The sequence below is a fragment of the Balaenoptera musculus genome, chromosome 2, assembly GCF_009873245.2.
Source record: "Balaenoptera musculus isolate JJ_BM4_2016_0621 chromosome 2, mBalMus1.pri.v3, whole genome shotgun sequence".
Classification (NCBI taxonomy): Eukaryota; Metazoa; Chordata; class Mammalia; order Artiodactyla; family Balaenopteridae; genus Balaenoptera; species Balaenoptera musculus.
The window spans coordinates 98,734,982-98,750,105 of NC_045786.1; the positions used below are offsets into that span (position 1 = coordinate 98,734,982).

General features: G+C 43.8%; 1 protein-coding gene across 1 annotated transcript in view; it reads left to right on the forward strand.

Annotated features, from left to right (window-relative positions):
* RYR3 (ryanodine receptor 3) overlaps positions 1-15,124 on the forward strand; it is a 552,083-nt gene that overhangs the window by 513,426 nt on the left and 23,533 nt on the right. The window contains exons 81-90 of the mRNA XM_036843923.1: positions 1,439-1,512; positions 1,768-1,785; positions 2,199-2,279; positions 2,716-2,804; positions 3,791-3,919; positions 7,090-7,194; positions 8,944-9,025; positions 9,681-11,011; positions 13,228-13,286; positions 14,473-14,644. Coding sequence (XP_036699818.1) covers positions 1,439-1,512; positions 1,768-1,785; positions 2,199-2,279; positions 2,716-2,804; positions 3,791-3,919; positions 7,090-7,194; positions 8,944-9,025; positions 9,681-11,011; positions 13,228-13,286; positions 14,473-14,644 — 2,140 coding nt within the window. The remainder of the gene's footprint in view (positions 1-1,438; positions 1,513-1,767; positions 1,786-2,198; positions 2,280-2,715; positions 2,805-3,790; positions 3,920-7,089; positions 7,195-8,943; positions 9,026-9,680; positions 11,012-13,227; positions 13,287-14,472; positions 14,645-15,124) is intronic.

A 15,124-nucleotide genomic window follows, 5' to 3' on the forward strand; every position in this document is an offset into this window, starting at 1 on the left:
TTCAGTCCCATATTGCTCATGATATTCTCAATTAAATTTCTAAGAGTTCCCTTGGTAGACTGTAGAACTTAATATTGCTAGGCTAATTTATAATGATGGCTTAGAGGGACAAGTGACATACCGTTAGAGGCCAACTGAGTTCTCACAGAAGTTTTAAGGTATTTTAATGGTTTTTTGCTGATTATAAAAATAATATGTATTTGTAAAATAGTTAAGCATTGAAGAAATGAGAACATTTGAAATGGGTATTTCGGGATGGAGTAAGGGTCAGAAATGTCCACTGCACAGATTGTCTCCTGAATCAGCAGTGACGCATCAAAGCAGCTATGTCCAAATGTCCTGTTTCCGTATTCTCCTCCCAAAATCAAAGGATAATTTTGTATTATCAAACAGAACTTTTTTATAGCAGGGTCTGGGGAAAACCAACATAATGGCGGTAGGAATTTTCACTTTCTCTTTAAAATTCATCTAACTTACAGAACATATGTGACTCCCTAAAAGGGGAAAAGGGGTGCTGGATTTTTCCCCAAAGTCTTTCCAATCCAACAGTCATTTCCTTTGCCCAGTGGTAAAAGGAAGAAGAGGTTTTGCAGAATCTTACTGGACTCAGCCATAAGCTTCTCTAAGGTCTATATTCTTGTGAGACTTTGTGGTCTTATGTTCTATAAAATCTTTCATATTGGCTAAGGAGTTAGACCCTATTAGAGAAATAGAGTGAGCCCCAGTTGGAAATCACATGAGCATTATTCTCATTATAGCTTTGCGGTTGTCCTAGAGGTTCCTGGCTAAGCAGGCTTTGTTGGTGGCTGTGGCTGGGAAGGTTGTAGAAGGTGAGGACAAAAATGAAAGCCAACTTGTCACAGGTTCAGGAACACCTAGGGACACCATTGCCTCTAGAAAGCGTGATCTTGGCTACTTTTGGCTCCTGAATGATAGAGTAAAAGGGTGTGGCCCTTCAAAATCTGAAACTTTGTAGCTCTCTCCATCAGTATTCATCCTAAGCACTAAAAGCCACAATTCCTTGTGATTCTCAGAGAAAGTAGGTACATGTGGAAGGTGAACATGAATTAGTGCAGTTTAAAGTAAACTTTCCCTTAAGAAATCTTAGAAACAAGTTATTCCTTCTCGATTTGGAAAGCCTTTCTAAATCTTCATCCATAAGAAGGGACTCAAAGTGGACAAACAGTGACAATCTCCATACATGTTTCTGACCCCTGTCCTTGCACATGGCAAGGGCTGTGAGCTCCAGGCATCCTTGGACAACACTGCTTAGCACAAACCCGGGGAATCATGAGACTCTCAACCACACCACAATACGTTGGTGCATTTATGATAATGCAAGGACAGGGTATTCTTAGTTGATGGGTTCATTGACGTTAAAAACCCATTTTCCCAGTGTGCGTAGCCCTGAACCTTCTTTTCTTTCGTCTGTTACAAGTGTCCTTGATTTGAATGCATTTGAGAGGCAGAATAAAGCTGAAGGCCTGGGGATGGTTACTGAGGAAGGAACACGTAAGTAACTGATGAAGGTGAAGGCTGCTCTGTTTCCAATTAAAATCCTAGTTAACTATTTCTGGTTAGAGCCCCTGTTCACTGCTGCTTAATCTCCAAGGACTTGGTCCATTTCAGCAAGATGTTTCCATCCGTAGTTTTGATAAAGCATATCCAGGCTGATGTGTTCACAGAACCAGTATTAGCTGAAGAGAGTCTGTCTTGATGTCTGTGGTTTTCTCACTCTGTGTTCTTCTGTTTTTCTCTTATGGCTAGTCATTGTTCGTGAGCGTGGTAAGTCCGAGTTTCCGGCCTGAGTTCGTACCGCGTGTGCGAGTCCTAAGGGATCTTATTTAATTGGCTCAGCACAGACACATTTTCGGCTTGGTGGTTGCATGTTGAGTTTAACTCAGCAGTTTGTTGTTTAATTAAAGAAGTGTCTTCCATCTTCCAAAGCATGTGTTACGGACTGTGAATCATTACTGCCTAGTTGTTTTCCTTCCAAATGCATCCCGGGGCTAACAATTCTGGCTTTGTTGGGTGTTGCCTCAGTTCCAGTTTTAATTGGGTCTGTCACCATTCATCCACAGTTCCCTTTCCACACTGTTCTGACACAGCTCCTTTAGCATTTTTGCAGTCATGTGTGGTGGAAGGTATTCTATGTTGAAAAGGCAAACAGATGCTCACCAGTATTCTGTGTTTTCAAGGTGAAAAAGTACTCCAGAATGACGAGTTTACACGAGATCTCTTTAGATTCCTACAGTTACTTTGTGAAGGACATAACAGTGGTAAGTGGAACAGATTTGATTTGTCAAGGGACAACAACATTCAGGTACAAAATTTTGATTCATTTCAGGTTGCCACATTTCATACAGCCAGTTGCTAATTTAAGGACAACAGTTAATCCATTCCTTAATAAGAAACCCTATGTAACATGGCCTTTAACTTCATGGCTGATGTTATTTAGTGCCACCCAGGCTAAGCTGCTTCCAGAATCTTCAGATGTTGAAGCTAAACACCCACCCCTTGCTGTCAAGTCCCTCGGGGCTCGTTAAGTCCAGTTTCTGGTGCCGCTGGGATGGGAGGGCTCAGGGCAGTGCTCTGTCCTTCAGGACCTAAGCAGTGTGCCCTTGTAAGGCTTTTCACATGGTGAGTCTCTTCTGAGCTCAGCCGAGAAGCTGAGCTCCGCAGGGACGGACTCTGACCCAACCCTGGTGTTCTCAGATTTCCAGAACTTCCTGCGGACTCAGATGGGCAACACCACCACCGTGAATGTCATCATCAGTACCGTGGACTACCTCCTGCGTCTGCAGGTGGGTGGGCGTTGGATGGTAGCACACCTCACATGCACTTCTGGAAGCTAAAGACAGTCACACAGCCTCAGGGACGGCCCAGGATACAGTCCAGCCCCAGCAAGGAAGGTCTTGTAATCTTATGTCCACACACTTATGGGGAGTCAAATACCTAAATGTGAGTTTGAAGACTGAAGTCGGGGGAGTGGTTAACTACCAAATCTTCTGTTATAAACTGCTGATTCACTTTAGTTTTGCCCGTGTAAGCTTAGCCACAGCGCTCCAGGCAACCTGTGCATGGGAACAGACTTTCACTAGGAAAAAGAGGTACAGAAAGCAGGAATAAGATGGGTTCACAAGTTCTTAGTGTTGAGACGTCATCTGGTTGAATTGTTTGAAGGAAAATCCAAATAATGTCAAGAAAATCTGCACAAACATAAAAAAGGATGCTCTTTCCTCTTTGCTGATTCCTCCGCCTGGTTCTGCCACTCAGCAGTTCGTGACCTGGAGCAGTCTGTTTAACCTCCTTGTGTTCCAATTTCCTCATCTATAAAACGAGTAGTCCTGTCTCATTGAAAATGGGTAGTCCTGTCTCATTGGGTGGTGGTAAAGACGGAGAGCTTTAATACATGTAACGTGCTCAGAACAACGCCCGGCACTTACGGTGTCAGCTATTATGTTGCTGCTGCTATCGTGATTATTTGGATGATCAATATTATCTTTAACGTCCATTTTTCATTGTGAATAAATTGTCCTATAACATGGTCACCCAGGTCCAGCTGAACGCTGCCCTCTCTTCTATCTGTCCCTTCCTGCGGGGGGGGAATATCTGTACTTCAAAGGTGCTCGGGATCAGATACCTCTGTGCTTCTTCACAGAGTCCCAGGCTCCTGTCATAACAAAGTGGTCACAGAAATGTAGGACGCTCTTGTACTCTTCCTGAACATTGGGTTTAGCTTCACGGACTGAGATGTGAGAAATACTAAACTCTCCTTTTTTGTTCTTAGGAATCAATCAGTGACTTCTACTGGTATTATTCAGGGAAGGACGTCATTGATGAATCTGGAAAGCACAATTTTTCCAAAGCCCTGGCGGTCACCAAGCAGATTTTCAATTCTCTTACAGAATACATCCAGGTATGTGCTATAGAGTGCATGCCTGAAAACAAAGAGAACATTTTTAACATTCCCATATTCTAATTCTCTACAGAATACTTGGCTGCATATGTGGACTGTGCATCCAGCTATAGCACTGACAATATTCCATACCTATAAATAGAAACCAGTAGTACCTACACTCTACAAGAAGCTGTAGTTTATGGACCCCACTGTGACCTGTAAATAGCAGTGTCACACTTTATTTGCATTTATCTAGTTAACATTTTGCTTTCCCTCCTAGACTGAAATCTTTTTGTCAACAGAAAATTTCTTATTTGTTTTAAAATTCTTAATTTCTAGCATGTGTGGCACATCAGAGGTGTTCAGTAAGCATGGAGAGTGGAGTGGAGAAATGATTGATAGAATGAAGGAATAAAGGGACAAGTGGTATTATCTTGAGCCTTGAGATTAAAAACAGAATTCATGAGAGCCTACTAATTTGTCAGAAATTCACTCTATGGAAAAGGTAACTTCAGAAGCACATAAGCTAAGTGCAATGGCAGTCAAATCCACAGGTGAATTTCAGGTTGAACATCTCACAGCAGTCTTTCTCTGTTCGCAACATTCTCTATTCATTGCCTACAGTGGTCTAGCTACTGTGAAAAGGAGTAGAGGACGTCCTCAAGCAGAATTTGCTGTGAAATCAGTAGCCATACCATGGTGCTCTGTGGTGTAATATAAGATTTTTGAAGATCTATATGTTGAGCCAACTGGCACACTCAGATCATATTTGCTTACTAAAATAAACACAAGACTAAGACTTGAAAAGAAGGATTTTAAGGAAGATATTGATCCATGCTTTATTCAAGGATTGTAAGAACATAGGGAGATAAACCTAGGAACAGGTGACTGATCTGAAGTTTCACAGCATGTGAAATACGTATGAAGATCATTGAACTGATCTGACAAGCATCTGATTTGCTCTCTGCAGAGCCCATCCTAATCTCCAGAACTTCCTATGGAGCGCTTAACCCAAATGTAAAAGAAAAGCATATTTTGGGTGAACGTGAGTTTCTTTCAACAATCAGTTTTGTTTCAAAAAAGAATCTAGGGGCTTCCCTGGTGGCGCAGTGGTTGAGAATCTGCCTGCCAATGCAGGGGACGCGGGTTCGATCCCTGGTCTGGGAAGATCCCACATGCCGCGGAGCAACTGGGCCCGTGAGCCACAACTACTGAGCCTGCGCGTCTGGAGCCTGTGCTCCACAACAAGAGAGGCTGCAGCAATGAGAGGCCCGCGCACAGCGATGAAGAGTGGCCCCCGCTCGCCGCAACTAGAGAAAGCCCTCGCATAGAAACGAAGACCCAACACAGCCAAAAATAAATAAATAAATTAAAAAAAAAAAAAAAAGAATCTAGAGACTTCTAGGGGTCAGACACCAAATGTACATGAACAGTGATTTTTAAACAAGCTTACTTGATTTAGGGATGCAGGCAAAATTTCTCCTGCTCACCTCTTCCCTGGGAATTCTGCCAAGCCTTTTCTAGAACTTGATACTAGAATACTAGTATCAGTGTTCCTTTTGAAAGTTTATTGAAGCGTGATTTGGAGAGTGATTAAAGTGTAGAAAAATATAGGAAAAAGCTATAAGGAGGAGTTAAGGATAAGGAACATAGGCAGAATGTGACAGAAGACTCTAAATGTATAAAATGTATATATACAAGACAGCCTCACTGAAGAGGTAGGGAATAAGGTGCTGGCCTAAGAAACTTTGGAAATGAGTACAGTCTGAAAGACCAAAGGCAAAAGGAACTATACATAATCACTTTAGTTGATGAAGTTTTTCCCATGTGGATATGTGTTAATAATTCTGAAACCATTATACATATATAATGGAAGTGAACCAGGTTTCTCACTGTTGGAGTGGGAGGTTACAGATGAGCAAGCAGAGGAGACAGAAGATCCCTGTGGGAATGAATGAGAGTCAGAGACATTTGTATGCTAAACTCATGTTCAGCTTAACATAGATACAAATGGTTACATATGGAAATATTTATGGATATGTGTATACACATGGATTAGGACAACACACATATTTCTGCTGCTCTGTCAGCCAGGAGGACCTAAAAAAATGATACCTCAGTAGCAACAAGCACAACTAGAGCCCAGATCTTGGTTTCTAATACCATTCTCCATTGAAAGGAAATAGGGCTCCTTAGAGAAATGGCTGATTCTAGAACTAGGGCTGGAAACATACAGGATGAGCTTGGAGAATCCTATAGTGCAAGAAAATGCTAAAAACAAATGATGGGGGTATGTCAAATGGATACAGGAGCCAACTGAAAGAGCTCCCAATGGCCAAAACTGGAAAAATTAGAGCTACAAAAGAAAGTAAATAAAGTAGTATTGAATTATAACCCAAAGCATATAATGAATGTGTGGAGTCCATAGTGATGTAAATAAATGATTAAATAAATAAGAAAGACAACTCTCCATTCAGAAGAATTCCAAATAACTTATTTTTAAAAAGAAGAGAAAAGAAACAGTGGTTCAATAATGATCTTCCAAAATAGGAAAGGTTATTAACATGGAAAATTCAGACTGGTCATCAAGTCATCCGTCTAGGTCTGGCTTTCAGAAAAGATAGAGATGATGTACCCAACGTTTAGGTTAATGATAAGAAAATCCTAAAAGTAGTTGAACATTAGGAATATAATTCAGATTTTTTCACTTGAGTAGATAGCCATGTGGTCATCACATTTAATGTGCAGCTTTGCCTGCAAACAATGTGTGCACAAGGGCCTGGTTTTCAAATTGTGCTCCTTGGAACCCTGGAGTTCCTCAGAACCCCTCTTAGGCCAAGGTGTGGGCCAGAGTCGGCAGGAGTACCCTTCAGTCCTGTTTCAACCAGAGCATTTACCTCTTAAATAATGTTCTTTAGCATAAGAACGGAAGCTAAAAGAAAATCTCTGAAAATCACCACACTGTGACATTCCTAGTGATTTTTCCTAGAAATAGGATCTTAGGATTGGGGGGGACACGATGGAGTGGGGAGAAAAGTAATATCCTGGGAAAATATTGAGCTGCAAAATATGTGACTTTTGGAAAGAGCTCCCTACATATATGAGCTGATGTCAAATGCCCTTACTAGGGCAAGTTTCAGAGCAGCTTGTGATGCTCCAGTGAAATAAGAATGTCCTCCTCTCCGTAGGGCCCCTGCATTGGGAACCAGCAGAGCCTCGCGCACAGTAGGCTATGGGATGCAGTGGTCGGCTTCCTCCATGTATTTGCTAACATGCAGATGAAACTCTCTCAGGTACTGTGGCCCGTTCCCCATTCCTGATGTGTCATTGGTGTGAAACGCTAAGTCAGTCCCCACCCCCTGGTCTTCCCATTGTGGATGTGGCTGCTTGATGAAATGATTGGAAAAGCCATGCAGATCAGGTGTCATTTTTAAAATGAGGGCTTAAATGGGAGATAGGAATGAATACCTCCTGCTGGTGGTGGGGGGGGGGTGGGCAGGGGTGTCCCAGACAGGCTTTTGCATGAATGCAGCTTTCTCCCTTGTGTCCCCCCAGTTGCTACCCTTTTCATAATAGCCTCAACACTTGCTTTTTATGGTGCTAATCCCTTTTGCTTCCTTGTCACTGTTTTGCAATTTATGCACATGATCTACCCCCCTGTCTGCTCTGTCAAATGTCTGCATGTCTCTGTAATTCACATCTCCCTTCTCTGTCACCTTTGCTTCCCCTCTTCCCCATCTCTGCCTTTCCTTCTCACTCCCCATCTCTCTGGCAAGATGAATCGGAATCGCTCAGAGCATTTATTATGAACAAATAAACGTAGTGTCTGTAGTAGTCGATGGCCTCTCTCCATGGCAACACATGAGGGAGAACTTCAGGATATGTTTCAGGCTGATCAGAGTAACATTGGCAGCATTAATTTAAATAATGTGTATCTGAAGTTGTCAAGGCTCTCACATCTGCCTCTCTCTCCTGGAATGTGCTATTTACCCCTTTCATTTTTCCCCTTTTGACTCTGGCCTTATGGGAGGAGAGAGTTCTTGGGAGGGCTGCCAATTTGTCAGCCCAGTGGGGCAGTGCGGTGTAGAGGCTCCAGAGACAGGATGCTGACCCTGCCACCTCCTCACTGGTGTCTTCTGGGAAGTCACTTCCCCTTTCTGGTTTTTGCTTTCATCATCTATAAAATATTGGGAGTTAAAATAGACGACCTTTGAGGGCTCTTCTAGCTCTGACAGTCTACACTTCCGTGATGTTTTGTGGATAGCTATGACACACTCCAAAGGCGCTAGAAAACCCCTCTGAAGTCTGAAGGGCCAAAGAACTATGTCTTTGTGAGAGAGAGTCTGTAAAAGAAGTGTGGCCCAGAATGCATTTTTTAACCTCACCCTCAGATTCCCCACCTCAGATCTTCCAAGGATTGTTTTCCTTCTGTGACATAGGTATCAAGCCCAGAGCTCACCTGGCAATGCCTTGTCTGCAGTGCCGAAATTAAAACCAAACAGACTGGTATCAAAACCATCCGGAGGAATAGCCTCGATGATATATTAATGACAATTTATGGGCCACTGGCACCCAGATCACCACCAATTAGAATCAGGAGAACCTAAATTAAGAAAGAAAGGAGAACCCAATTGGTGATTAGAACCTTGATCCTTTAATTGGATTGCAGTAGTATTCCCCAAAAGCTCACTGGTAATTCTTCAGTATGAAAAATGGCAACCTAAGCTACTAGAGACACCTAACGGCTCTTCGGTGGATTGGGTTGTTCAGTAGTTTTGGACAACAATCGGTATATCTGCCACGTTGCGTTAATAAAAGGAAAACTGTAAAGGAAGTCTTTTGTATGGACCCTGCTGCAGCGAGCCTCCCGATGCTACAAAGAGAGGATGCTAAGACATCCGCATTCACCATGAGAAGGGAGCTCATTCTGGAGATGGATGCAGCCTTCACCTGACCTTCCCAGAGCAGGCTCTCCTTGCTCACTGCCCTGTACTTTGCTGAGGGATCAGATAGCTCAGGGGTATCTCCTGTTTCTGTTCTAGGATTCCAGTCAGATCGAGCTGCTGAAGGAACTCTTGGATCTCCTTCAGGACATGGTGGTGATGCTTCTGTCCCTCCTGGAAGGTTGGGCTGTTTGGTATAACTAGGCAATCACACGACTGTAATTGGTCCAAGCACTAACCATACTAATCACTCAGATTATCCTTCTGGCAGGTCATTGATGCCATATGACATTGGTTAGAAAGCCAAATTTTCAGAAACAAAAAAAATGAGTGAGGGGCACATGGTCTGATGGACAAAGCCTGAAACCAACTCATTTTATCTCAGTAGGAAAGCCAGAATGAACTGGGGAAAACCTCCAAGCTTTGCTCTTCCCTATCCTCTCCCTCTCCCCATTGCTTTTCAATACATCTGGCTGCCAGTGTGTATGCCAGCCATCTAGTTGGGCACCCTCCTAGGTCTAAGGGGATTAGAGGGGCACCACTTATCCCTATGTGTCCCTGATAATCTGATAATGAAACCACTCTCCAGGCCCCAGGCCAGACAAAAGGCACTGGCGTGGCCATCTCCTCCTTCCCTGTGTTTCGTTCCCCCTTGGCTCCTGGTGGTGTAGTCTTTATGGCTTGCTGCTCCCTCCTACCCATTTCCAAATCATCACGGTCAGAAAAGAGCTGACCGATTTGGCATATAAGTCTTCTAAAAAATATCTGCCTGACCAGTTACATGATGACATGGGTTTATTTATGTATCTGTATGTCTTTTTGAACCTGCCTCACAGGGAATGTGGTAAATGGAACTATTGGCAAGCAGATGGTTGACACACTGGTAGAGTCCTCTACCAATGTAGAAATGATCTTGAAATTCTTTGACATGTTCTTGAAACTTAAAGACTTAACCAGCTCAGACACCTTCAAAGAATATGACCCCGATGGGAAAGGGGTCATCTCCAAAAAGGAATTCCAGAAGGCCATGGAAGGGCAAAAACAGTACACGCAGTCAGAGATTGACTTTCTCCTTTCGTGCGCAGAAGCGGATGAGAATGACATGTTTAATTACGTTGACTTTGTAGACCGGTTCCACGAGCCGGCCAAGGACATAGGGTTTAACGTGGCGGTGTTATTGACAAACCTCTCCGAACATATGCCAAATGATTCTCGCCTTAAGTGTCTGTTGGACCCAGCGGAAAGCGTCCTCACTTACTTTGAACCGTACCTAGGACGCATTGAGATCATGGGAGAGGCCAAGAAAATTGAGCGCGTTTATTTTGAGATCAGTGAGTCCAGTCGAACTCAGTGGGAGAAGCCCCAGGTGAAGGAGTCTAAGCGGCAGTTCATCTTTGATGTCGTCAACGAAGGCGGAGAGCAAGAGAAGATGGAGCTGTTCGTGAACTTCTGTGAAGACACCATCTTTGAGATGCAGTTAGCGTCACAGATCTCAGAATCGGACTCAGCCGACAGGCCAGAAGAGGAGGAGGAAGAAAATGAAGACTCTTCCTATATGTTAGAAGTTGAGGGTGAAGAGGAGGACGACAAGTCTTTTGAGTGTGCCTCTGCGTTTGCCATGGCCTGTGCCTCAGTGAAGAGAAACGTGGCCAACTTTCTGAAGAGGGCCACCCTGAAGAACCTCAAGAAGCAGTGTAGGAAGGTAAAGAAGATGACTCTGAAGGAGCTGGTGAAGGTGTTCTTCTCTTTCTTCTGGACGTTGTTCGTGGGGCTCTTCCACTTGCTCTTCGCCATATTGGGAGGAATCTTTCAGATTCTCTGGAGCACAGTGTTTGGAGGGGGCCTCATAGAAGGCGCAAAGAACATCAGAGTCACAAAGATCCTGGGTGACATGCCTGACCCAACCCAATTTGGTATCCACGATGATGCGATGGAGGCTGAGAGGGCAGAAGTGCCCGAGCCAGGTATCGCCACGGAACTCGTGCACTTCGTAAAGGGGGAGAGGGGAGATGCGGAGATTATGTCAGATCTCTTTGGACTCCAGTCAAAGAAAGAAGGTGGCTTAAAGCATGGGCCTGAAGTGGGTTTGGGTGACCTCTCTGAGATTATTGGCAAGGATGAGCCCCCCACGTTAGAGAGTACTGTACGGGAGAAAAGGAAAGCACAGGTAAGCATGATTTGTTTCTGTCATCTTTCTTTATCCCCAGAAAAAGACTTGCCACTCTACCTTGCCATCAGTACTGACACCAGTTCCTAGGAGGCAATGTTGTGTTAGACACCAGCTCATCTGTGGTTACCCTGGTCTGATAATTCCAGCTCTGCCATGTCTGGGGAGCTGAGACTTAGATGGTTGTCTCAATATCTAATTGCTGAATGGTCTTCCAGTTTACATTGTAGAGTTCAAACAGGGTGGTCCATGACCCTCAACTTGCTTCCACACCTTTATTAGGTTAGTTCTCAAGGCGCACAGGTTCATTCAGTAACTGAAAGCATAGAAAACCAGGTATAGCATACGAGGAGACCTTTCTGGTGAGATAAACTTCTGCAGTATCCTAAAAGGTCCAGATGTTATCATATGATTTAGCACAGTGCCCAGTGAGTTTTATCATGCTTGGGACGTTTTCATCCTTGTGATGCAGCCACTATCCAGTTTGGACTTGGAGTCAGTCGACTGGATTAAGATAGCAGTAATTCAGAGCCCTTTGGCCATGGAAAGTTCTGGGTGTTGCAGCATCCAACTCACAGCATCATTCTAGCGATAAAGAGAGTATGGAGAGAAATGTAAAGAGATCAGAGCCCAAAGTCAACCTTTATTCATTTTTTAAAAATAAATAAATAAATAAATAAATTTATTTATTTATTTATGGCTGAGTTGGGTCTTTGTTGCTGTGCACGGGCTTCCTCTAGTTGTGGCGAGCGGGGGCTACTCTTTGTTGCGGTGCGTGGGCTTCTCATTGTGGTGGCTTCTCTTGTTGCGGAGCACGGGCTCTAGGCGCGCGGGCTTCAGTAGTTGTGGCTCGCGGGCTCTGGAGCGCAGGCTCAGTAGTTGTGGCACACAGGTTTAGTTGGTCCGCGGCATGTGGGATCTTCCCGGACCAAGGCTCGAACCCGTGTCCCCTGTATTGGCAGGCGGATTCTTAACCACTGTGCCACCGGGGAAGCCCCTTTATTCATTTTTTACATGAATGTTTATTGAATAGTTAATATGCACTTGTCACTGTTTTAGGTTCTGGGAATACAGTGGTGAATGAGAAATGCATCGTTCCTATAATTTAGTGGAAAAGATAGACATTGGACAGGTCAGTACAAGCGTGAAGAACATTAGGAAGGAAGTCTGTCAGGTGCTATGGAAATGTATAGGAGAGATGTCTCACCTGGGTTAGGGAGTCAGGGAGAGAAGTATCAGAATCATAAGCATTCTGACAGTATTAATTTATTTATTGTTTTGCTCCCTGATGTAACCCAGGGCCTAGAACAGAGTTTGATACATAAAAGGGACTCATTCAAGGCCTGCTACATGCCAGGCTGTGTTCCTAGGATATGAGAATACATTGATTAACAAAAGAGACAACACTTTTGTTTTAAAGGAGCTTAATTTCTAGTGGAAGAAGACAACAAATAATTATCATTTTTGACATATGCTAAAATAAATGAACAAGGTCGTGTGTTACAGAATGAATGTGGGCCCTACTATAAGTAGGATACTCAAGGAGCATCTGCAAAGGTATCATCTGAACCAAGTCCTGAAGAATGGCAGGCACATCAAAAGCCAGGGCAGTCATATTCCAGGCAAATGATACGGCATGTGCCAAGGTCCTGGTGCAGGGAAGGATTTGGAATGTCCCAGGAACGGAATGAAGGTCTGAATGTTTGTGCTGGAAATGAGTCAAGTGATGCAAGGTGAAAATGGAGAGAAAGGCCATGATCATGTAGGCCTTATAGGCTTTGGTGTAGGGAGCTTGAATTTTATTCTAAGTGCAATGGTCATCCATCAGAGGGATTGGGGTGATGGAAGAGAACTGAAGATACTGTCTGATGGAAGCAGGTTCTGGATTGGACCTGTGTTCCATCTCTCCCTGACCCCGTGAAGCAGTAGGACCACTGCCATGGGGCTCTGACAATGTCCTAGCAAAAGTTTTTTCTTTGGGTTGAATAATAACAGGGCAGTTATGTTTTCAAGCTTGAAATCTTTGTCTTATCACTCTAGAGCAGCTTAATATATAGCAGGACACCTATGTTCTGTGATCCTGAGAAAAGCAGAAGCATAAAGAGAGAAAGCCATTGGGACTTGTGACCATGGAGAGTAAAATGGCCAGGGATATGGCTCATCACCATGAACTCGTTTATCTGAGGAAAGTTTGACTGATTGTTATTTTTGTCTAGGCAGCAGAGACGAAAGCAGCTCATGAAGCAGAAGGAAAAGTGGAGTCTGAGAAGGCAGAGTAAGTTCTTGGTAGCATGGACTGCTCTAATTGCTGTGCTTGATAGTTCTTGCTGTTAACTACTATTTTGTTGTTATGGTAAATAGAAAGCTTGATTTCTATTAATATAAGAAACAGATATTGTGCAAGCCCTGGATACATTTCTTTTTTTTCGTTTTTATGGCTGAGTAATATTCCATTGTATATATGTGTGTGTGTGTGTGTGTGTGTGTGTGCCTGTGTGTGTGTATCCTTTATCCATGCAGCTACTGATGGACACTTCAGTTGCTTCCATATCTTGGCTATTGTAAATAATGCTGCTGTGAACACTGGGGTGCATGTATCTTTTGGAATTACTGTTTTCGTTTTCTTTGGATATATACCCAGGAGTGAAATTGCTGGATCATATAGTAGATCTATTTTTAGTTTTTTGAGGAATCTCCATACTGTTTTCCATAGTGGCTGCACCAATTTACATTCCCACCAACAGTGTACAAGGGTTTCCTTTTCTCCAGATCCTGGCCAGGACTTGTTATTTGTTGTCTTTTTGATGATAGCCATTCTGGCAGGCGTGAGGTTTTGTGGTTTTGATTTGCATTTCCCTGATGATTAGTGATGGTGAGCATCTTTTCCTGTGTGGATACATTTCTTTTTACCCCAGCTATACAATAAACACAATCTAATAATTTTGTTCACTTTAGACTCCAAATAGTAGATCAGAGTTTCACCATCTGACCGAGCAAATTATCAAACACTCACACTTAGCAACTTCATATAATGTTGATGATGGTGATATCTAGTAATTACTGAATAACTATTACATACCAGGCCTTTTGCTAAGCTCTTTTACACAATATCTCATTTAATTCCTACGACAAACTTAGAAGAATAGGTACTATTGGTAATGCCCATGAAAGCCTAGAAAATAAAGGACAACATTTCTGAAGGGGAAAAAGGTTGGTAAGGCAAAGTTCAGAAGAACTTGTATGTAACTGATGTACGCCTGTGACTGTGACTCATCAAAGCAGGCACCGCTCCTCAATACAAAGTTGACATCCAAGCACTATGGGTAATAAAGACCTGAGGTTCCCACCCTCAAGGAATAATACATCCCCCACCCCTCTCAGCCAAGATTTCTCTTTAGCTTCCCTGCCAGGGCCAGGCCTCCCTCTCCCCTCCATGATGAGTGGGCTTCTCGTTCCTGCAGCATGGAAGATGGGGAGAAAGAGAACACAGCCAAAGAAGAAGAGCAGGCCGAGGCTGGGTGGGCAGACGTGACCAAAAGGAAGAAGCGATGGTGTGGCCAGAAAATTGAGAAGCCTGAAGCCTTCATGGCCAGTTTCTTTAAAGGGCTGGAAATCTATCAGACCAAGTTGCTGGTGAGTGCTCCGGCCCTGGCCCCGCTCGGGTGCAGGCGCTGGCCCAGGCAGACCTCAGAGAAGTGGCCACTGACTTTGTTTCACATTTGGTTAGTCATTCTTCCTCGTCTTTCTCATTCCTCTTCCTTCCCTCTTCTCGATTATCTGTCTGTCCCTTCTGTGTTGGAGGGAAAGGAAAAGGGAAAAGGCAAGTGCTCCAGCTCCTCTGCCCCGCCCTCTCTCTAGGAGAGCTGCTCCTTTATGTGTGCTAGGTGGTGACTTGGCCCATCCTGGTCCAAAACTTCAGAAGTAGTGCGATCATTCAGATGCAGAAAGAACATTCCTGTGTTGTGTTCGGCTCCCACAGGAGTCCACAAAAGCTCTGTTACTCCACACACCCTCAGCCCTCAGCCCAGCTTGTAATTTCCTTTCTCTGGCAAATTGCCCACTGCGGCACAGTTGCTGAAGGCCAGGACTACACCTCCCAGCACCATTGGGGGA